Genomic DNA, 24,851 nt, shown 5'->3' on the forward strand with positions numbered 1-24,851 from the left:
CGCCCTGAGGCGTTTGACGAATATTACCCTTTTCAGAGAGAAAAATCACCCCCTCTCCACTCTCCATGGAAAGAAACCCACTTCCAGCGAGGCAAAAGCAAAAAAAAGGAAGAGACGAGCATTGGGGCATTCTCCACAGGACATTTATTAGGTTTTTTATTTTGTCTTCCAAATATCAATATTCCATTTTTTTTTTGTTTGTTTCTTTTTCACAGCATAATCAAACCATTGCTTGTATCCCAGGTTGGATCCTACCACCCCACACCATTTTTCCCCCCCTGCTGAGGATCAGGGCTGGCTGGGCAGTTTAACTCAAGGAAACTTCCTTCTCACCGATGATGATGTCTGTCTGTCTGCTTCAATTTTGAGCTGGGATCCGTTTTATCCTCTTTTTAAATTCTCTTTGGGCAAGTTACCACGTCCACAGTGACACCTGATGGCCAACTGGAGAGGGGGCAGCCCCTTCTCTTCCTCCCTCCCCCCAACTCCCTCACAAACACCCCCGTACCCTCTCTCTATGCCAATATTTTCTCAACTTTAGCCACTTTAAAAAAAGACAAAGCGGGAACTTCAACTCCCAGAATCCCCCCAGCCAGCTCTGCAGGATGTGTTCCTTTAAGGTCGGCAAGCTGCGTGGGGTGGAATTCTGGGAGTTGAAGTTCACACGTCGCCTTAAAGTGACTTTTATCGATGACACGATCTGAGGATCTCAGGGGCCCCCGTTTCAGACTAAAATCGTTTCATTAAAAGGAAGTTTCTTTTTTTCAGCACAAACGACAGCGACACCCCGAAAGGGTTGCAAGCCTATCAAAGAAAAGTTCCCCCATGCAAGTTCTTCAACGCACAATTGCTAACGGATTCACAATCTGCAATTTGCCTCCCCTCGACCCGCCTTCCCTTCCTCCCTCACGTACCCCCCCCCCCCAAAATATCATCAGAGCCCCTCCACGCAGCCCCCAAAAGTCTGTCAAATCTGCCTTTGAATAAAAGCTGGTTTGAGAAGAGGCTCGGGGTCCTCCTCCCATAGACGGCTCTTCTCTTTGAACCGGGTGTCTGCAACCTTAAAAACACTCAAAAAGAGCCACTTGGACCCGTTTCCCGCAGAAAACACCGGGAGCCACAAAACCCGGGTGGGCGGTGCCGCCAACTCAATGTCACTCCCACCCAGTCACATGACGCACATCCTAGCCACGCCTACCCAGGTTTTGTGGCTTCCGGTGTTTTCTTTTCTCAGGCCAGGCAAGGAGTGACTGGGAGGAGAGGACAAGGGGCGAAGCCAGCCAGTGGTGGGACCACCCAACAGGGAAGCACAGCAGAGGGCCTAAAGAGCCCCATGCGGCTCTAGAGCTGCAGTTGCCGACACCCGTCCTAGACTCTATATGGAAGACGATGCGTCAAGGGACTTCCTCCCTCTCCCATTCTAACCCTGTGGCTCCATTTTTTAAGATGTACCCCCCTCTTCTCCCCAGATTAAACCCCCACCCCCAGGCCAGCTTTTAGAAGGAGAAGATGGAAGTGAAATATCCCTCCAAACTTAGGAGTTCTTCCCAAATTTCTCACTTTCCCGATCTTTTTCCCAGCCAGGTCATCTCTCCCCTTGCCCTCCCACGCCCCCGACCCACAATCCATTTTTCTCCCCCCCACCCAGCAGGACATCTGGACTATAGGATTCTCCTGCCAAGCCCCCCATCCATGCTTTGCTCCCCCCTCCCCAACAGTTTGCAGAGGTCCGTCTTTCTTCTCTCCCTTTTTCCTCTTCCAAAAAAAAATGTTTTCCGTTTGCCCCAGGGAGAGCAATTGTTGTACACAGGCAGGATACAGCTGTTTCCTCCTTTTTTGGGGGAGGGGGGGGGAGGAAAGGCCGGGGTGGGGGGGAGAGAGAAAGAGGGGTGAGGGGGGGAGTGGGTGTACCAAATAAATAAATAAATACTTTAAAAAAAAAAAAAAACCTCACACGTAGCCAACATTATAAACAGGCCCAGAAACATGGCAGTTTGTACTGAAAACAGGGGGCAGAGAGGGAAGAGATTTGTGGTCACTCGTCACGATTAATCACAACTACAACGTTTGCGAAGCTGAAAAACGGCCAGGCTTGGGGGACAGAGCCAACAAGGGGCGGGGGGCAGGAGGTTGCACAAAGAGGAAGGGGGGTTTCTCTATCCACAGTCATTCATACCCAGCGGTCTCTGTTTCATGCTTTAAACCGAGGGGGTCTCCAACCTTGGCCGTTTTAAGACTTGTGTAGACTTCAAATCCCAGAATTCCCCAGCCGGCTCTTTTATTTTTCCACTTTGCCGAAAAGCCAAGATCTATTACCGCTTACGGCATACCCACCATCTATTATGAAAGTTACCCTACGTGGATGGCTGGGAGAATTCTGGGAGTTGAAGTCCGTAAGTCTTAAAAGTAGCCAAAGGTTGGAGACCCCGGCAAAGGAAAGGACCAAACAAAACAAAATAAATAAATTCTAACAATAAATTATAACTTCACCACAGGATTAAAAACAACACGACAGCCCTCATTTCGTTCACAGGATCGGGTCAGGAAGGGTCAATCCTAGAACACCCGTCCCCCCCGGAGACCAAGCCCCCACCCACCCACCTCAAGTTTATGTCGTCAGATCTGCTGGTTGTTGTAAAGTTCAGCAAAAAAAAAAAAAACAACCCACCCCGTTGCGTCTTCTGCAAGGGCACAAGCCGGAGTCCCCCTCCTCCTCTTTAGCGTAGTCACACACACACACCCAAGGCATGCACCCACAAGCGCGCGCACACACACACAAACTCCTTAAAACAGGGTTAGGTAGGCAGTGATCGCAAGAAAAATACACCCAGGTCCTAAAAAGGGGAGGGCGGGGTGGAAAAACGTAGGTCCTTCTTCTCCCTGTTTAGAGAAGAATCGAGAGTGGAATGTCACGAATCGCAACCGTGTTTCGTCAGTCGCCGTTGTTCACAACTCCAAAAACAACAGTGGTTTTTCTACAACACGGGAAGTAATGGCAGTACAGTCGCCGTGGTTCGGAGGAGGGAGGGAGGGAGGGGGAGGAGGGAGAACGCCGCGGCCGGCGGGAGGATTCGCACGCAGGACCGACCGCCGGAAAGGAATGCGTTGACTCCCCAACGCCAGGCGAGCTGCTCCGGAGACACTTAAGGGAGAAAACTGGCAGTACGAGTCGAATTAAGTTAATAAGGTTTATAGAGGGAGATCACCAGGGTGGGAGGAGGAGAGGGTGGCCAAAGACACTGAGGGCTAGCAGCATGGCCAAGAAGACTAAACGGGGGGAAGCGACGCCGAACAGGGAGAATTTCTCCCGACGAGCGAGCTGGGATCCTTAAGATTCCAGCTCTTTGTGGGAAGAAAAAGGAAGGGGGGGTAGGAATTGCTTTTTGGGGGAGGGATAGGGGCAGGAATTGGGGGGGTTGGGGGGCCCACCGAATTGGAGAAGTGGGGGGACCACGGAGGTGAGAATCGGGCGGGCAAGGCCTTGGTCCTTGAAGATTTGTCGCTAAAAATCAAGACACTGGAAAAAGAAACCACCACGGAGAAAAGGGGCCAATTCCGGAAACACATAGAAAGTCTAGATAGAAATCTACAAACAGACAAAATATAATATAATATATATATATTTTATGTATATATATATATGTATATATATATATGTATATATGTATATGTATAAATAACAAATTGTGCTATTTACAAGACACCCACACGCAACGCCACGCTCACACACACACACACACACACACACACGGGAAGGCGGGGGTGGGGAGGGAGGGGATGTAAGGTCGGGGTCTGGGGTGGGGTGTGGGGGGGTAACTGGCGCTGGAAGACTCGGCCCCGTGCGCCTCTCCCGGCCGCTGCTCCTGGTTGGGAAAATGTCTCGGAGAATTTCCACTAAGTACTGAAGTAAACTGCAAAGAAAGAGAGAGAAAAAAGGATATTTTATAGGGAGTCCTCATTATATGACCGACATAATGGAGAATGCCCATTAAATGGGTTGTTTCTATGACCAGCTCGGTTTTGCAAATTTTGTCAGGATTCCAGCAGTCCCCCCCGCAATTAAGTCACGAGTCTCGAGCCAAACTTCAAAAAAGGACTTATTGGGAGTTAACATGTCCGGCACTGCCTGGGTGTAGTCGACTCTGAGACCCATCATTCATTGTCACCCTTGACCCTGGTTCCCCCCTCCCACCCCCCTGGATGTATCATAATTCATATCCTCCAATGGGACACATCCATAGCCCAGAGCCATCAATCATGTTCTCCCGTTGGAATTTTACATGGCAGAAAGCTCGGTCACATGACCAGAGGGAGAGTTCGTAACTTCGAATTTGGGTTGAAAAACACCCTTTTTAGGGTGGGTTGGTTGGTTTGTAACACCAAAGGGTCTCGCTTAGCGACCGGTCGTTAAGTCGAGGACTACCTCTAACTGTGCCAGTAGTTTACACAACCCGGTACAACTGCTCAGCCAGTGTGCTAAAGCCGTACTTTGCTTGCTACACAACTGGCCTCGTAAAATTTGCTACATATCGAGCCACCTCAAAGCAGTCCTCGATGTACGTCCATTCGTTTAATGTCCATTGGAAGATACAACAGCACTGGGGGGGAAAAGGGGGAGGAATTTCCTCTGGTCCTCACACTTATGACAATGTCACGAGATCACCCTTTGCCATTCTGACCAGCAAAATCAAGAGCCGGAAGCTTTTTTTAAAAAGCCACATTGAAACTTGGAACGGTCACTTAATGAGCAGTCGTAAGTCGAGGACTGCCTGTAAAAAGCTAATCCTTACTAAAGAATTACTAATCCATACTGTGGACCATCGTAACTACCTTAAGAATAGCAAAAACGGAGAGGAAGGACACGAAACAGTTTGCAGGAAGTGGAGTCCACCTATTGGCACCCAAACTCCAGATGTGACTCACTCCACAGCAGGGGTGTCAAACTCAAGCCCCGCCCCACCCACCCCCGGACCCCGTTTTTGCCATCCTATGAAAACAAAATGAGAAATATTTCCCCTTTTGCACTTGAGCACGCAAGAAGGGACGGGAAAGGAGAAAGAGGAAGGAAAAAGAAGTAAAGAGCGGAAGGGAGAAGAAGGGCAAGGAAGATGGAAGGAAAAAGAAGGAAAGGAAAGAACGGTTTGAGGAGGGAGGGCGGGATTGAGGAAGGAAGGAAGAAAGGTTGGGAAGGAAGGAAGGAAGGAAGGAAGGAAGGAAGGAAGGAAGGAAGGAAGGAAGGAAGGAAGGTTGGAAGGGGAGGAAGGAAGGAAGGAAGGAAGGTTGGAAGGGGAGGAAGGAAGGAAGGAAGGAAGGAAGGAAGGAAGGAAGGGAAGGAAAGGAAGGAAGGAAGGAAGGAAGGAAGGAAAGGGAAGGAAGGAAGGGAAGGAAGGAAGGTTATAATGAGGTAGGGAGAGACTTAGGGAAGCCCTGCCTTAGCACTTGGCCACCACAGTTGCCCGAATCTCACCCCCCATGGCCATGACCACCATGCCCCCTCCGCCCCTCCGAGGTCAAACACAACTCTTGATGCGTCCCTCCTTGAAACTGAGTTCGACCCCACACACACACCGCTCTAAAGCCACTGAAGGCGCTTTCCCGTCCCTCTTTACGTCCCATCGCCTCCGTTCTTTGCCAGGGTCACTCACCAATGATGATGATCAAGATAATGGCGCATATCACCCCCAGAATTATCATCATCTGTCACGGGAAAAGAAGGAAAGAAGGCGCGTGTGAATGGTTGAAATCGGCCTTGTCTCCAACAGGGCATCTCCTGGATTCGCCCGTCTGACACCATGGGAGATCCGTGTCCCATCTAAAGCAAAACCTTTCCAGATCCTCTGTGATCTGTTGTTCCTTTCGATCCTAAAGAAGCGTTGATTCAACTCCCAGAATTCCCCAGCCAGCGTCGTGGGAAATTCGGCATGGATAGGACAAGAAAAACCATCACATTGTTTTGACCGGGTAACTTTCTTAATAGACGGTGGGAATGCGGCAGACGTAATATATCTTTTATTTCATCGAAAGGGGAAAGAAAAAATAATAACCCACAAGAAGATTAAATTAATAAACGAGTTAAAAGGTGGGCTGGATAGCAAGACAACCAAACAGGAAACGGATAGGCTGGCTGGGGAATTCTGGGAGTTGAAGTCCACCCACCTTCAAGTTGCTCCAATAGAGAACTACTGCTACAGAAGCCAGAAGGCTGGCATTACATACATCCGGAAGACTACAAAGACCTGGTGGCTGGGCCTGCTTTCAAGAGGGATCTTCATCAAGTTCACCCTCCTCCCAAAACGCAGATGATCTCCAGGAGGCCTGATGGATCACCTTAGCAACCAAGGGATCTTGTCGCTAAGAGATCCAGATCATCTCCGGATGCAGAGAGATACAGATAATCACAGAGATCAGAGAGGGAGGTTAGCATTCCTGCCAAGAGCCAGTGTCTCACTGTTCTTTTGGACCCAACCAGATCCTGGGATCTCTTCCCCACCTTCCAAACCTTCTCTATGACATGTTCCCTCTGAATGCCTCAAGAGGTTTTTTTTTACAGAATTTTAAAAGAATAGAGTGAGGATTTATTTATTTTTGTCTGATCCATCGTCACGAGAAACCTGACAGGGAGAACAATTAACCGGTGAGACTGCTTGCCACTAGAAGTTGTGGGTGCTCCATTCCTGGAGGTTTTAAAGAAGAGAATGGACAGCCAATTGTCTGAAATGGTCTAGGATCTCCTGGTTGAGCAGGGGGTTGGGCTAGAAGACCTCCAAGGTCCCTTCCAGATCTCTAATTCTGTTGTTCCCTAGAGCAGGGGTTGGCAACCTGCTGCTCTGGAACTGCATGTGGCTCTTTCATCCCTCTGCTGCAGCTCCCTGTCATGAAATGTAAAAGGATGCCGGCGCTAGGAGGAGACTCTATGGTGGGAGAACCGGACTTCCAGCGCTAGGAGGAGACTCTATGGTGGGAGAACCGGACTTCCAGCGCTAGGAGGAGACTCTATGGTGGGAGAACTGGACTTCCAGCGCTAGGAGGAGACTCTATGGTGGGAGAACTGGACTTCCAGCGCTAGGAGGAGACTCTATGATGGGAGAACCGGACTTCCAACGCTAGGAGGAGACTCTATGGTGGGAAAACCGGACTTCCAGCGCTAGGAGACTCTATGGTGGGAGAACCAGAATTCCAGCGCTAGGAGACTCTATGGTGGGAGAACTGGACTTCCAGCGCTAGGAGGAGACTCTATGGTGGGGGGAACCGGACCCAGTGCTAGGCGACTCTATGGTGGGAGAACCAGATTTCCAGCGCTAGGAGGAGACTCTATGGTGGGAAAACCGGACTTCCACTGCTAGGAGGAGACTCTATGGTGGGAGAACCGGACTTCCAACGCTAGGAGGAGACTCTATGGTGGGGGAACCGGACCCAGTGCTAGGTGACTCTATGGTGGGAGAACCAGATTTCCAGCGCTAGGAGGAGACTCTATGGTGGGAGAACCAGATTTCCAGCGCTAGGAGGAGACTCTATGGTGGGAGAACCAGATTTCCAGCACTAGGACTCTATGGTGGGAGAACCAGATTTCCAGCGCTAGGAGGAGACTCTATGGTGGGAGAACCAGATTTCCAGCGCTAGGAAGAGACTCTATGGTGGGAGAACCAGATTTCCAGCGCTAGGAAGAGACTCTATGGTGGGAGAACCAGATTTCCAGCGCTAGGAAGAGACTCTATGGTGGGAAAACCAGATTTCCAGCGCTAGGAAGAGACTCTATGGTGGGAAAACCAGACTTCCAGTTCCGGCTCTTTGAGTGTTTAAGGTTGCTGATCCCTGCCCTGGAGAAATGATGCAAGAAGGCATCTCTTTAATCTCAAGAGGTCTTCTCCGTGTAACGTTGGTTGGGCTTCCTGGGGAGAAAACAACAAGGTTCCTCAAAGTTAAGATTTGGTGGCTCCTTTGGAGAAAGGGAAGGAGGCCACCAGGTTTGTGGGCAAGGAGGAGGAAGAGGAGGAGGGGGAGGAGGAAGTCGTCCTCCGTCTTACCTTTAAGTTCTTCCACCAGTATTTGCGCTTAAGCTTGGCGGCGCTGGTTTCGAATTGAGACGCTCCGGCTTGAAGGGCATCGGCGCGGTCATCCAGCTCCGAAAGCTTCTGATCTCTCTCTAGGACCTTGTCCACGTTCACTCGCATGATATCCACGACCTGGAGGGAAAGAAGCACCGCGGAGAAGGTGAGAATGTAGCAGGAGGCAACGAGAACCACCGAGATCTGGAAACCGATAGAAGGGCACCCTTAACACCCAGAAGGAAACATCCGCAAAAAACAACAACACCCCACCAAACTCCGAGAATACCCAGGATTCCACAGCCCTCCTCCACCTCTTCTCATCCTTCCTGCAAATCCCCTTCCTTTCTAGATCTGATGATGTTCCCTAGTTGGGTCATGAAATGTCTGCAAGGAAACCACCAAGCTCAGAGAACACCAAGGGTCCCACAATCCTCTCTCTCTCTCTCTCTCTCTTTCTTTCTTTTTTTTCTCTACTACTACTACTACTACTACTACTACTACTACTACTACTACTTCTTCTTCTTCTTCTTCTTCTTCTTCTTCTTTTTCTTCCTCCTCTTCTCCTCCTTCTCCTTCTTCCTCCTCCTCCTTCTCCCTGAAAACCCCCTCCCTTCTTGCACTGATGACATTACGTAGGTAGGTCATGAAACATCTACAAGACCACCAAGCTCAGGGAGCATCAATGACCCCACAGTCCTCCTTCTCAATCCCTTCCTCCCCTTCTCCTCCTCCTCCTCCTCCCCTCTGCAAATCTCCCTTCCTTGTAGCACTGATGAGAGCACCTCTTCCTCTTCTTCTCCTTCTCTTCTCTACTTTCCAAACCCCATTCCTTTCTAGATGTGATGATGTTCGATAGTTGGGTCATGAAACGTCTGCAAGGAAACCACCAAGCTCAGTGAATACCAAGGACCTCACAGTCCTCCTCCTCCTTTCTGTGAACAACACTCCCTTCTAGATCTGATGATGTTCCCTAGTCGGGTCATGAAACGTCTGCAAAGAAACCCCCCCCCCCACAAGCTCAGATGGCACCCAGGACCCCACAGAAGATTGATATGCGATAGTCACCCCCATCAAACCGAAGGATGCTGAGAAAGACTTACCTTATCAACCTCTCCTAACCTCACTTGCAGCCAGCTAAGCGAAGAATTCAGGAACGAACAACTGACTAAGGAGGGTTAGATGTCCCATAGCCCTCATATAGCACCCCCAAAAAGCCTATGACCTCCCCTAAACCCACCCATGTGTCAGGAGATTGAACTCAGGATCATTTTCGAACCAATAGTTCATCGCAAAAGGAGGAATATCACATCAATAAAAAGCAACATAGTGGTGACTTGATGAAGGAGTTATTGCATTACTTTTGTTTGATTTGGGGGCTTTTTCGTGTCCAATCTTAATTTAAATTAAACCAGATTCAATTTCGGCCTTTTATAGCTTTGGAAGTGTGTTTGAGCCCCGGCACCCAGGACCTGTGGGGGCCTCATTCTTATTTAAACTGAAATTCCTTCTGCCAACGATTGCAATACAAGTAGTCCTCAAATTGCAAGAATTCAAAGTTACAACGGCATCGGAAAAAAAGTGACTGTTTTTCATAGTTACGACCTTTGCAGAATCCTCATGATCAAGAGGCACATACTTTCCATAAACGTTAAGAATGCAACTTATTACTTATTGGGGGGTGCCCTCTCTGCACCCCTGGGGAAGGAGGGAGGGAAGGTAGAGGAAAGAAAGAATGTTTGAAGGGACGGAGGGAGGCTGAGGAAGAAAGGAAGGAGGGAGAAAGGAGAAAGGGAGGATGGCTGGGAGGGAGGAAGGAAGGAAGATAAAAAAGGTAACAGATAACGGATAATCAGAGTTGGAAGGGAACTTGTAGGTCATCTAGTCCAACCCCCCTCCCAAGCGGGAGACCCTACACCATTTCTGACAAGATGGTAGTCCAGTCTCTTCTTGAAAGCCTCCAGGGATGAAGCTCCCACAACTTCTGAAGGCAACTTCTGTTTCATTCGGTTGATAGTTCTCACTGTCAGAAAGTTGCTCCTTATTTCCAGGTTGAATCTCTCTTTGTTCAGTTTCCATTGATTATTCCTTGTCTGGCCTACAGGCGCTTTAGAAAATAGCTTGACCCCCTCCTCCTCCTCTCTGGGGCAGCCCCTCAAATATTGGAAGGCTGCTTTCCTGTCTCCCCTGGTCCTTCTCTTCCCTAGACTAGCCAGGCCAACCGTTCATCGTAGGTTTTAGCCTCCAGTCCCCTCATCATCCTGGTTGCTCTTCTCTGCACTTTTTCTAGAGCCTCAACATCTTTATTATAGTGTGGTGGCCAAAACTGGATGCAGTACTCTAGGTGTGGTCTTACTCAGGCTTTACAGAGTGGTATTAGTACCTCCCTTGATCTGGATTGTATCCCTGTGTTAATGCAATTTAGGATTGCATTGGATTTTTTGGCGGCTGCTGCACACGGCTGGCTCATATTTAGCTGGTTGTCCACTAAGACTCCAAGATCCCTCTCCCAGTTACTGCTTTTAAGCCTGGTTTCACTCCAATCTACATGTGTACTTTGGGTTTTTCTTGCCTAAGTGTAGGGCTTTACTTTTCTCTACACTGAATTTCATTTTGTTAGATATGGAGGAAGGAAGATTAAAACAGAGGGAAGGAGGAAGATAGATGAAAGAAAGAAGCTTTAAAGGGAGGGGGGAAAGGGAGAGATGGTTAAAGGGAAGGAGGAAGGACGATGAAAAAAAGGAGGGACGGAGGGAGGCAGGAAGAAAGATGGATGAAGGGAGAGGGAGGGAGGGAGGGAAGAAAGGAAGGATGAAAGAAAGAGGGATGACGGGAGAAAGGAGGGAGGAAGGATGAAAGAAAGAGGAAGGGAGAAAGGAAGGGAGGAAGGATGAACTAAAGAGGGATGAAGGGAGAGGAAGGGAGGAAGGATGAAAGAAAGGGATGGAGGAAGGAAGGAGGAAGGATGAAAGAAAGGGATGGAGGAAGGAAGGAGGAAGGATGAAAGAAAGAGGAAGGGAGGAAGGAAGGGAGGAAGGAAGGGAGGATGAAGGAAAGAGGGATGAAGGGAGAGAGGAAGGGAGGGAAGGAGGAAGGAAGGATGAAAGAAAGGACTGGAGAAAGGAAGGAGGAAGGATGAAAGAAAGGGCTGGAGAAAGGAAGGATGAAAGAAAGAGGAAGGGAGAAAGGAAGGGAGGAAGGAAGGAGGAAGGAAAGAGGAAGGGAGGGAGGGAGAGACAAAGGATGAAAGAAAGGGATGGAGAAAGGAAGGGGAAGGATGAAAGAAAGAGGAAGGGAGAAAGGAAGGGAGGAAGGAAGGATGAAGGAAAGAGGGATGAAGGGAGAGAGGAAGGGAGGGAAGGAGGAAGGAAGGATGAAAGAAAGGACTGGAGAAAGGAAGGAGGAAGGATGAAAGAAAGGGCTGGAGAAAGGAAGGAGGAAGGATGAAAGAAAGAGGGATGAAGGAAGAGACGAAGGGAAGGAGGAAGGAAGATTTCCAATGCTCCTGGTCAAACTCCCACAAAGAAACTCAGTGGGGGCATAACAGGCCCCCTCCGCTGCCCTCAAGCTCTCGGCCTCTGGAGCAGTGATCCTCCACCACCCCCCACCCCCAGCATGGACTTCAACTCCCAGAATCCCCCACTTCTCACCTCATCCACTTGAGCCTGGGTTTGCTGGAGCCTCCGGTTACTGGTGAGATTGGGTGGTGGGGCGGGGGGACCCCCGGCCTCTCCTCCGGCAGCCGCAGGTGGGGCAGCAGCATTAGCCGACCTGAAACAAGACAAGGGGGTTTGTGTGTGTGTGTGTGTGTGTGATTTTGTGTCTTGCACACAGCAGGTGTTTCTCAGCATCGAAAAATTGTTGATCTAAGTACAGTACATAAAATCATACATTGCAATGTCCTACCTGTCAAAGAATACTTCAGCTTCAACCATAACAACACAAGAGCACACAATAGATACAAACTCAAGGTTAATCGCACCAAACTCGATTGCAGGAAATACGACTTCAGCAATAACAGAGTGGTCAATGTCTGAAATCCTCTACCTGACTCGGTGGTTCCTTCCCCAAACCCCAAAAACTTTTAACCTTAGACTGTCTACTATTGACCTCACCCCTTTCCTAAGAGGTCTGTAGGGGGCGTGCATAAGCGCACCAACGTGCCTACCGTCCCTGTCCTATTGTTTCTTTTTTATTTTTCTTATAGATATCCATATATTCGTAACTATGTTTATACTTATACCTATTACCTTGTAAGCGATGGACAAATCAAATAAATTGGAAAAGCTGAATTGGGACCCGTTCATCTCAACCGTTTCCCCGCTAACCCAACCACTGAATAAGTTCACAGGCAGGAAGAAAAGTTCCCAGAATCTCCCAGCCAGGTAGCCGCTGCTGAGGATTCTGGGAGGTGAAGGCCACAAGGCTGGGAAATGAACGAGGTTGGGAAGGAGAAGTGCAGGCCCAATAAAGTCCTTCTCTGAGCCCTTCTTGTGAATGGGATCAGGTAGGGTTGATTCAAAGCCTGATCGGACCCTTAATGTGGGGCTACATGGGTGGACTTCAACTCCCAGGATTCCCCAGAGAGCCTGCTTTAAGATGGGTGAACTTCAATTCCCAGAATCCCCCAGTCAGCATCCTTTGAGATTGAAGGACTTCAATTCCCAGAATCCCCCAGTCAGCCTGCTTTAAGATGGGTGGACTTCAACTCCCAGAATCCCCCAGTCAGCATCCTTTAAGATGGGAGGACTTCCACTCCCAGAATCCTCCAGTCAGCCTGCTTTAAGATGGGTGGACTTCAACTCCCAGAATTCCCTAGCCATCTCCCACACCTTTCCCCCCACAGCCCCCATCTTTTTATGCTAATGATTTTAAAGAAACAACGTGGAATTTCTTCTCATTTTGGAAGCGCTTTAAATATATAACCATGGCTGAAGTTTCCGCTGTATCAAAAGGACATAGCTAGGGCAGGAGTAGGACAACAGAAGGAGCCGTGTAATGGAGGGAGGGTATTAAGAGCTTTACGCTTAATTCCTGGGAAGGGATTAACAAGCCAAGATTAGTAGTACAGTAGTAGTACAGTAGTAGTAGTTAATAGCCATTTCTAAATTACCCAAAAGCAAATTTGAAATACCTTGTTAAGTGACGAGATACGCCAAAGAGTTGGGTTTGGTTTAAACCAAGTCGATTTAAATCACAATTTAAATCACTAGGCTCTATTTAAATCATAAGTTTTAAAGAGCAACGACCATCTCTGCTGTGAAATTGTGTGAATGCATCAGTGCAGTGTGCAGTTTTTATCTCAACTTGAAGAGCTCAGATTCACTGAAATGCGTTTACCAGAAAATGTAAATATTGCAGAATGTATACAGCCTTCTGCTACATTAACTAAGCTCCACTTCAGGCTGAATAAACCAAATTATTAATGTATCTTAAGTAGAAAACTATCTTTTGATAGATTTTTTTTTTACTCCAGAAGCATTTTATTAAAATAAATTTGATAAAAATATAAAAAAAAATCTGATTTAAATTTTAAAAATCCAATTTGTTTTTTAAAAAAATCATGTTTTAAAAAAATCAATTTCTATCCACCCTGCTTGTGTGTAAACTACGTGCGTGTAACATGTATCAGTAGAAGACGGATGAATTGGGAGGGAGTCCTCGACTTACGACAAGGGACCAGAATTTCCACCGCTCAACAAGGCAATGGAAGTGAATCACACACGTCCATGACTCCCTTTTTTCTGACTGAGTTAAGTGAATCAACCATAGTGGTCGAGTCACACCGTTGTTAAGTGAACCCAGCCTCCCTCTCTTGAGTTCGGGTTGTTGGGAGTCCCTGGCTAGGAAGGTTGCAAATGGGGGATTGAGTGAGCCCAGAAGGCATCGTACAATACATCCTGGGTTGGCAAGCTCTCTAAGTTTCATTCTACGACCTTGGGGAAGCTGCAATGGTCATAAGAGCGAGGACAAGTCATTACCAGAGTTTTTCTGGTGGCCGTTGTGATTTCAAACACAGCTAAACAAACGGTCGTAAGTCCAGGGTGATACCTTCGGGAATGACGTGATCCAAAACCTCCCATTTGCCACAGGAAGGCCGTTGTAGCTAGTTCTCGACTTATGACCACAACTGAGCCCCAAATTTATGTCGTTAAGCGAGACATTTGTTCAGTTCATTTTAAGACCTTCTTTGCCACAGCTGTTAAGTAAACGGTCAACTCATAAAGTATTTCTAGGCCTGTTTTAGAGCTGCCATGAACAAGGGGGAGAAATTTGGAGCACTGCAGCAGTTTTAAAATCGAAAGTGCATACTCCATTCATATCTTGCAAAGATTGTAACTAAGCTACCGGGAAAAAAGCGCACCAAAACGTGCCTACCATCCCTGTCCTATTGTTTATTTTTCTTCTTATTCGTATCTATTTCATGTATTTATAAGCGTGTTTATACTTATACTTGTTATCAAATAATTGCTTGACAAAATAAATAAATAAATAAAATTTCTGCCCCCAAATTCATAATTGGAGAATGTGATTGATGAACTCAGCTATGAACTGTTGGAGAATATGAATTATGATACACTCAGAGGGGTGAGAGGGGAAACCAGGGTCGTAGGTGATGGTGAATTACGTATCTCAGCATCGGCGGCTCATGTCGACATGTTCGCTCCTAATAAATAACTTGAAGTTTTTGAAGCTTGTTCAAGGCTCACGATTTAATTAGGGTGACTGCCGGAATCCTGCAGTTTTGTTAAGGTAGTCACGCGGTCCTTAAGTGAATCCGGCTTCCTCATCGTCCGAAGGTCACAAAAGGGGAACCATGGGACACACACCTCTGGGATGCTGCAACCGTCGTAAATACGAGTCATCTGCCAAGGGTGTGAATTTTGATCATGTGACTACAGGGAGCCCCTGCCATGGCCGCAAGCGTGAAACACTTTCTTCAGTGCCGCTGCAACTCTGAATGGTCACTAAATGAACTGTTGTAAATCGAGAACTACTGTCCTTTAAGGGGGCAGAGGCACATGTGGTCTTCAACATATAGCTGTTCGAAGTTACAACGGCCCTGGAAAAAAAAGCGACTTAGGCTTTTCCCGTGATCAAAATCCACACACTTGGCAACTGAACTCATCTTTATGACGGGGGGGGGGGGAGTCATGATTCCCCTTTTTGTGACCTTCTGAGTGGCCAACTCAATGGGGAAAAGACGGATTCACTTACCGACCGTGTGACTAACTTAACAAAAAACGGCAGCGATTCCCAAGCGTCGTAAAATGGAGCAAAACTCACTGAACCAATGCCTGGCTTAGCAACAGAAATTTGGGGCTCCGTTACGATCATAAGTTGAGGACCGTCTGTATTCTATAGTATGTTGTATTCAGACTCACCCCATTTGCTCCCATTTGGAAAAAGGTAGCCACATTTTAGCCGAATGTTTTTAAGATCGAAAACTTTGCTCAGAAATCCTTTATTTTCAGGAAGGATCGGTTGATGTAGACTCAAAGGATCTCAAAGGTTGCATCGTGGCAAGTGGAGGACCAAAATTCGTTAACCTGAGCCAACACCCCAGAAGACCTCCAGTTCAAGGCCCAAAAGGATCTTGAACCAACGTGAACAACGGGCCTTCTCCAACAAAACGAATTTTAATGTGGAGAAAAGCCAAGTTTTTACACGTTTAGGATTTTAAAAATAATCAAAGGTATAAAGTAGAGAGATGAGGTGAAACCTGGCTCAAAAACAGGAATGGTGAGGTGGACTTTGGAGTCCTACTGGAAGATCCTTTAAACCTGAGCCAGCCGCGTTCAGCAGCAGCCAAAAAATGCTAATACGATCTTTGGTTGTATAAAGACAGGCATGGAATCAAAATAACGTGAAGGATTACTACTGCTTTGCAAAGCCTTAGTAAGGCCACACCTGGAATACTGCATCCAGTTTTGGTCACCGCGTTACAAAAAGAAGATGTTGAGGCTTTGGAAAAAGTGCAAAGAAGAGCAACTAAGAGGATTAAAAGCCCCGGAGACTAAAACGTACGAAGAACGGCTTGCAGGATCTGCGGTTGGAGTCTGCCCCAAGAGAAAAGGGGGTCAACATATTCTCCAAGGCACCTGAAGGCAGGACAAGAAGTAACAGATGGAAACTCACCAAGGAGAGAAGCAACCTGGAATTAAGGACAATCTTCTTAACAATGAGGACAATTAACCAGTGGAACAGCTTGCTACCAGAAGTTGTGAATGCTCCATCGCTGGAGGTTTTTAAGTCACTTATCTGAAATGGTACAGATTCCCCTGTTTAAGGTCCCTTCCAGTTCTATTCTATTCTGCTATTTCGTTGCTTATCCAAGCAACTTCATCCATCTATATGTAAATATCTAAATCTATCTATCTATCTATCTATCTATCTATCTATCTATCTATCTATCTATCTATCTATCTATCTATCTATCTATGCATCTATCTATCTATCTATCTATCTATCTATCTATCTATCTATCTATCTATCTATCTATGAATGATAGGCAGAGAGTCACTGGAATGTACCAACTCTTGCCAAACCAACTTCAGGGTTTCTCAAAACAAATTTGCAATAATGTTTTCAGAAAAGGTAAAAAACATGAGAGCCATTTGAAGGGCTTCCACCAGGTTAAAATTCTGGTTTGCATTTCTAATTTCAGCCCCAATTCAGTAGGACAGACAAGGAAAAACAAATAAAGAACTGAAAATCACAACTATTTCTCAAAGAAGTTGTCCATACAGGTTTTTTGCTCTGCTTCTAAGAGCAAAATCTGTCCCTGGTTCAGGGAATATCTTGCGTATTTGAAACCACCAGAATAATTTAATAAAATAAAAATGAAATAAAAGATTACGATAGAAGAACACAGCAATGGAATTAAAATAAAGCAGGAATGAAAGAAAGTAATACGATGAATAAAATAAAACCAAAATAAAATGAAACAAAATGCAAAACAGAATTGAAATCTGCAAAGGAAAAAACAGCCATGAAATAAAACCAGAATAAAATGAAATAGAAACAAAGTGAAATAAAATATTTTTTTTAAAAAAAAGTCCTCTAGATGAGTGGCATACAAACTTTATAAATACATTCAAAGTGAAATGAAATAAAATTTTAAAAAGACATGAAATCAAATATAAAAATGAAATAGCATAACATAGAAATGAACTAAAGTTGAAATAAAAAGGAAATGAAATACGAGTCCTTGACTTACAACTACAGTTCATTTAGCAACTGTTCAAAGTTACAACAGCGCTGAGAAAAAGTAACTTACAGCTGTTTTTCACACTTACGAAGGTTGCAGTATCCCCATGGACACGGGGTCAGATGCACTTGGCAACTGACTCATATTTACGACAGTTGCAATGTCCTCTTTTTGCAACCTTCTGACGAGAGAAGCCGGATTCCCTAAATGACCATGTTGCTGACTTAAACCACCTCAACATTCCCCAAAACATCGTACAGTGGAGCAGAACTCGCTTTTAAACAAAGAGCTCCACTTAGCAACTGAAATGTTGGACTCGAGAGCGGCCGTTAATTCGAAGACTACCTGTAAAACCACTCCTACAACCAATCTTTTTTCGTTTTTTTCTCCCAAAACCTGAAACGGAACTGACGTGGTCTAAAAAGAAAGTGTCATGCGCCTGTCGAAGTCTGAATCTGAGGAGGAAGACGAATAGCTGACGGGAGTGGGAGTAGGGCTCCGTTGGCTGTGGAAAAAACTGGGAAAAGGCAAAGTCCAGTTGGGCAGAGCAGGGGAGAGGTAGAACAAGGGAGAGAGAGTTCAGAGGAAGACCCAGGCCCAACCCCTCTTCAACCTAAGACACGCAGGGAGGAACAAGAGAAGAGAGCAACGTGGGCTGCCTGGCTTACGGGGGAGGAAAGGGTCCTGATTCCCTTCATTAGCCACACCTGGGAATGAGAGTTTAAATGAGATGCAAGCTGAGATCAGCGGTTGCTGGGAACAAATGTGAGTTTATCTTGTGTTGACTTTGGTTATCTGTGTTCCTGGTGTCCTCCCAACCATGTTGTGTTATTGCCATGCCTTCACGTCTGCAATTCCTTCTCCTGCCCTGCTGGACTAATTACCTCATCTTGCCTTGATTGGACTTATAGTTACAGTTTCTGTTGACTATGTTTTGGACTTGATTCTCTGCAGCCAAAGGCTGTTCCTGGGAGAACTTTTCTCAAGCCAGAAGGTAATCAGGATATTGGGCAAAGTTGGAGTTAGTAAAGGGACTCCTACTGATTATCTGTGTTGCCTTTTCTGCCACGCCCCGGGTCATCACAGAAAGATTCCAACTCTAATCCCGCTTTGTTGGGATCCATCCCCCCTCCCCCAATAATCTACTAAAAAAAGGGGCCTTGCCCGCCCAAACCACCGAGATTCCCCCACCCACCCTTTGAATTTGCAGTCAACCTGCTGCAACTAACAGGATGACTCAGTCACGACTTCTGGGAAACATGGCAAGGATTTCAATGCATCCATTCAAGGATGACTAAGGAGGCACGGATTGGTGCACGAGGTTGCTGCTGTGACGTCACCAGCACATTCGATCCTGAGACACGCACGCCATCACCCCGCGGGTGATCCACACGATCCTGCTGAACCCGAGAATTTAAACATTTGACTTGCTGCCAAAGCTCCCCTCTTTTTCTTTTTGTAAAGTTTTTTTCTTTCTTTTTAAACATACATCAATATCATTTCAGCTAAGAGATACTGGACAAAAATACGCACACCAGGTTGGAAAAGATGAGAAAACAACATATAGACCTAAAAACCTGAAATATTTTTTTTATTAGGGATGATACCAGATGGTTATAGTAAAGAAAAGACATATTTAATTCTTCATGTATTAACTGCAGCTAAAATAGTATTTGCTCAAAACTGGAGAAGCTAAAAAAGTCCGTTAGAAGAAAATGTGATTAGGAAAAATATTAGACTGTACAAGAAATGAATAGGTTAACACTCGCAATTTAAGGAAAAGAACAAACTGAATATAATATGATCTGGGAATCATTTTATCTATGGTTGGATGGATGGATGGATGGATAGATAGATAGACAGACAGACAGACAGAAAAAGAAAGAAAGAAAGAAAGAAAGAAAGAAAGAAAGAAAGAAAGAAAGAAAGAAAGAAAGAAAGAAAGAAAGAAAGAAAGAAAGAAAGAAGGAAAGAAAGAACATATATAAATACAGAGAGGAAGGAATCAAAAAGGAGGTGGTTACAATGATAAGATATATTATGTATGCAAGTTGAAATAAGAATGTAATTGTTTTTGCCCTAAGCAAATTGTATTAACCACAAATAGTATGCACAATATATTTGTACCCAGATACACACTGTACAAAGAAATAATTTTATTGTTAAATAAAATGTAAAAAATTATTTTTAAAAAAATCATTTCATGTGTGGCAGTGTCGTTCATTTTAATACAAAGGTAATGTGAATACACATGGAAATTACTACATTAATCAGATTTAGTGATCTAATGTTATTATACCTATCTGTATCAACACATAATCCTTCATTTTTCTATTAGTCAATATTTGCTACATCCTTCTAATAGCATTATTTTTTAACATACCTGATAACATCCTCTTTCAAAATCTGATCTTAACCTCTAACATTCACTTTAAATATGTTACGTAAGAATATATATAACAATCTTCTCCCTATTTCCTAATTTCTTAAATATTCTAATTTTTAATATAGCCAATCTTGTTTTTTTTTTTTTAAGAATCCTTCCTATCCATTTTCTCTCATCCTCTTGAAAGTTTCACTTCTTCTCTTGCGTCCCATACTCCTCCCTTAGGTCCTTATCTACATCTTTCATATTCAACCCAACCATCATTTTCATCCCCATTAATTTTTTGCTGCCAGTCATCCCATAAACCTGCCTAATCCTTTTTTCCAAAAATATTTTTCAATTTATTCATTTCCATTTCTCTACCTCCTAATATATATTCTCCCAACTTTATAATCTCCTCTTTTCTCCTAACTCAACCATCCTCCAAACCAAGGATGGTTGAATTTAATGCACCTGAATTCAATGCACCTGGTGCTTCAGGTGCATCGAATTCAACCATCTTCCTAGATTTGGAAACGGTGAGGACTAGTAACTTGAGCAGGAAAGAGGAAAGCTTTGGAAAGCATCCGTTGTCAAATGTGGAATAATATTCACGAAAATAACCCCCATTAGGAAATCACAATCAAATACATCTATATTTTTATATGGGTAGGGAGCTCTGCATTGAAAATTGAAGTTGCAAAGCCAAGCCACAAATCTCCCATTTACAGCCACTCTAATTTTATTGAGGATGAGAGGACTAAATATATATTAAGATATACATCTATTTACCCTCTGCTTGCTATTGAGTTAGACGGGCATACAGAAAATAAAAATTCCAGCCATCCAACCCCACAAAACAGGAAGCAAAAGCTTTAAGCACATTAAAATCCACATTTTAAAATCTATATATTTTTTAAAAAAGAACAGCCTTGATGAGAACTCAGCCATCCATTAGCCAAGAAAATATTCAGGGTGTTTGCTGCCTCCAGTTATTTGTAAAAACAATAATAAAGGCAGGATACAAACAAACTCCCTTTTTATGACCTTGTAATCCTTTAATTCAGGATAGTAAAATATTCATTCATAAATATTTCCAGAGCAGGTATGGGTACCCAAAAATATTTCCTAAGAAAAAAAAAATGAATCTATATAAATGTAAATTCAGATATCACCAGTCTCTCACTTAACAAGGAACACAACTGCCAAGAAAGGAACACACAAATCCATGGTGGCAAGACCATCACCATCTGGATTTATCATTATTAGTGAGGAATAAACAAAAGAAGGAAATTTGTCCAAGGTAAGTGGCTGTCTTGAGAGGTGAGCAAACCAAGCTAGATTTAGGAGCAATTATTGTGTTGTTGTTGTTATTTTGCAGTTTCTGAACCTGAGTAAGTTTAGGATGGTTGAAACTTCAACTCTTGCTGGCGGAAGAATTCAGCGAGTTGGAAGTCCACCCATCTTAAATTTGCAGAAATTTGGACCTACTGACCCAGTGGTTATTCTGTAAGGCTGAAGAATCAACCTTGTGAGTGTGACACAACCCACAAAGAATGCAACTCTTTGTCTCCAAAGGCAGCAAACAATTGAGAAGCACCAGGCCGCAGCTCAACCGGCTTAGCACTCTTTGAACAAGAAGAGGCTTTGTTCAGCCCTCACACGATTTCTCTCTGCAGATCAGATTTAAGGCAGATCCACCCACAGGAACTGTGAATTTGAATCCCACCTTGACAAAGGAATAATAATAATAATAAATAAAAAATCACATTATTCTGGCTTTCGACCAGCTCGTATTTTCCTCCAGGAGAGGAAGGAAGGAAAGGATTGGAAAAAAAGAGAGAGTTTTGTGGGTTTTTGATTGAAAACCGACCTAACCTCAAAACTTCCTTTTTTCAATTGCAGGATCTGCAATTCAGGATTTTGCTGCCTTTTAATGATTTATTGATAAAGCTCTCTCAAACCAGAGCCTTGCAATCCAAAGTGGTGTCAATTTCTTCCTTTTCTTTTTTTTTTTTTTTATAAAGAAGGATGAAAATATGGATCATACAGTAGGGAACAAAGCATTGAAAGAAGAGCAAAAAAAAAAGAACCCCAGGATTTTATTTGGGGGGGTGGGGGAATTGCAAATAGAAACACTTTACAAGGGGAAAAATTGAGATTATAAAAAGGAATGAAATACCTGCTCGCTCTCTATAAAAAAAAAAAAAAATGCAATTAGGGCATGGTGTTTCTTGATGGGATGGACGGCAGATCAATTTAATAAAATAAATCAAAGTCGACTTCAAAGGAGGAAATTGCAATAAGTTCACCAGGAAGAACAAACTGGGTATTTCAGATTTATATTTTTATTTTGCAGGTGGTGATTCAGCACTGGCTGGGTGTTTTTAGGCAGTCTTTCCATTCAATCCCCTTGTTAGATGATGATGATGATGATGATAATAATAATAATAATAATAATAATAATAATAATAATAATAATAATAATAATAATAATAATAGGTTTATCATGAAACTTTAAGAGATTGAGGCCCTAAATCCCACCAGATAATAAATCATTGATGTCAGACTTGCATTTCCCTCAACTGCAGTTGCGGAATAGGCATTTCGTATATATTTCCCAGGAGACCTGTGGCTTTTTTCTTTTCTTTTTTCCACCAGATTCTCCGAAAACAACACACACACAGCGGCATTCTGTACGATCCCAGGAGCATCTTTAGACATTGCTGGCTGGGGAATTCTGGGAGTTGAAGTCCACCCATCTTAAAATGGCCAAGTTTGAAGGACAACAATAAAATATAACATTTCCCACCTCCATTCCAATTGCCAATTCGGTGCCATCCAGGTATTAAAATCTTGTTATTCCCAGCTAAAAAGCAAGCCTCATCCAATCACCCTGAAATCTCTCCCCTCTGCATTTTGGACAGCTGCCACACACACCCTATTCCTTTTATGTACACCACCCCTCTATCCATATTCCACTCCCCCAACCACCAACCATCAATGCATCTTCACCCCTTTGCATTCCATTTTTATTTTTTATTATTTTATTTTTGTAACTTTCCTAGAGCCCACTGGGAGTTTTTCCCTACCATGCACCCACCTAGCCTGGGGGATCGGGAAGCCAAATCAGAGTGTTTCTTACCCTCTTCATCCACCCACCCCAAATCCAGGACAAAATAAAATACCGCAACAACCCCAAAAGTTACACAGAAAACCATAGAAGCGTCACAGCCTGGGGAAAAAAAAACAGGGTTTTTAAAAAAATATTTTTAGCATTCTCCATCTGCCCAGCTTGTCTTTGCAAAATCTAAAAATACTCAAACAGGGAAGAAGAGTGGATGCACCTGTCTTTTCAAGAGGCGGCACCCCTCCCTCTCAAAAATATCACTACCTCTTGGTGCCCCATCCTTTCCTTTCAAACCTTTTGTTCGGTCAGACAGCTTGCAAAAGAGGCGTTTTATTGCAAACCCTCTTCCCACCCGCCCAAATTTTCACTATTTGCAATTCTCAGGTGGGGAAAAAAAGAGGTGTTTATTTTTACAGCCCCTTTAATTTTTATTTTTGTCAATAACACCTCCCACCACCTGTATGCAAAACAGGGCGGGGAAGGGCTCTCTTTTCCAAAATGCTTTTATTTATTTTTCCCCTTCTGTTTTGGATCCTTCTATACCCTTTTTTATTTTTGGAGGGGGGGGGCTCAGTAGGTCCCAATGAGCCCCTCCCCCCGTTAATTTGCACAGAGAGAGCCAGACTATACATACATACATACACATACATACATACAATGAATACATACGTACAATGCAGATGGAAGGATGGATACATGATAGATATAGATAGATAGATAGATAGATAGATAGATAGATAGATAGATAGATAGATAGATAGATAGACAGACAGACATGTGTGCATTAAAATGGGAGGGATGCAATTCAAATGCACGGCTCCATCTCCACCCTAGATTAATGGGGGAGGGGGCTGTAAAAAATCTTAAAAGGCAAAAAGAAACGTTGCATTCAAAGGCAGCACCGCCACCCACCCACCCACCGTCCCTTCTGCACGTTTGCAAAAGGGAAAGAGAAGCGTGCAAAGATGACCTCATTTATTCCTCGGAAAGGAATTAAATAAGAGGGAGGGGGGGAAAAAGTAAATACAATATTTACTTATTAATATATTTTTTTTCTCCTTTTCTTTCCTTCACCACAGGCGGGGGCGCAGGCGTTGGAGAGGGTCGTCTCCCGTTTTCGAGATTTTTTAGGGGGAAGGAGGTTTTAAAAAAGGAGACTTTCATTCATTGGGGCACACGAGGTACGTGCCATAAGGTGGTGGGGGAGAGAGAGCGCTTAGAGCCAAGTCTTCCCCCCTTTTTTATTTGGGGAGGGGGCGTCTGAAAGGCAGCAGCCCCCCCTAGATTTGAAAGCCCCCGTCTTTTCATCAGAGCACCCTAGACTATTGGATGGGTCTGGGGGAGAAGATACCAAGAAGGAAGCATCAATTGCAGCAAAATAATATTTTTTTTAAAGGCAGAAAGGTTGCTTTATGTATTTTCTCTTTCCCTAGCCCTCTCCCTATTCACGCCCTTCACCAAAAGAGGGGCAGATTTGCCCCCCAGGCCAAGAAAAAGAAAAGAAAAAAAATGCGTGGGAGGGAGAGTCGGTTTCCTATGCACCAAAACCAATGCAAGCCGCCCATCTCCTTGCAATGACCCTTCCCCACCCGGGGGAAGAATAAAAATAAAAACACGCGACGCCCCCCCTTCCATTACCGCAGGCAGCATCCGAGGCGTGGGCGGCCGAGGAGAAAAAAACCAAAACCCCGCTTTCTCGCGTGCACCTGTTTTAATGCAAAAAGAGGAGCATTGCACGCCGGTGCCCGCGTTGCATTGAGTGCTACTTACATCGCGGAGGACGCTGGCTGTGGCGGTCGGTCGGGTGGTCAGTGGTGGCGGCGGCGGCTGCGAGGCTCGCGCTCCCCGAATGAAGCTGCTCGCTTCGGCAGAGGCAACAAAATGGCGGCCGAGCTGTCACATCCGGGCATTTCAGAGAGGGGCGGGGGAGGAGAGAGGGAGAAGGAGTCCGCCATCTTGGTCGGCTTCCTTTTCACCCAAGCTGGTGAAGGAGAAGGGAAGAAAAACCTCTAACATTTCAATAAAAATCGTTTCAAAACACGATATCAGCAACACCAACACCACCCGCAAGTGAAAACAAACAAACATTCAAATGTGAGG

The 24,851-nt window shown here is 44.9% G+C and overlaps 1 protein-coding gene across 1 annotated transcript; it reads right to left on the minus strand.

Annotated features, from left to right (window-relative positions):
* Positions 1 to 1,936: 1,936 nt before the first annotated feature.
* VAMP2 (vesicle associated membrane protein 2) lies at positions 1,937 to 24,642 on the minus strand. Its single transcript, XM_026721953.2, has 5 exons — positions 24,522 to 24,642; positions 11,696 to 11,816; positions 8,025 to 8,183; positions 5,646 to 5,697; positions 1,937 to 3,911 (listed from the first exon to the last, which is right to left on the minus strand). Coding segments are annotated over exons 1-5 (351 nt in total). The 5' UTR covers positions 24,524 to 24,642; the 3' UTR covers positions 1,937 to 3,894.
* Positions 24,643 to 24,851: the final 209 nt, after the last annotated feature.

The sequence above is a fragment of the Pseudonaja textilis genome, chromosome Z (genome assembly GCF_049901715.1).
Source record: "Pseudonaja textilis isolate UNSWEBS1 chromosome Z, rPseTex1.2, whole genome shotgun sequence".
Classification (NCBI taxonomy): domain Eukaryota; kingdom Metazoa; phylum Chordata; class Lepidosauria; order Squamata; family Elapidae; genus Pseudonaja; species Pseudonaja textilis.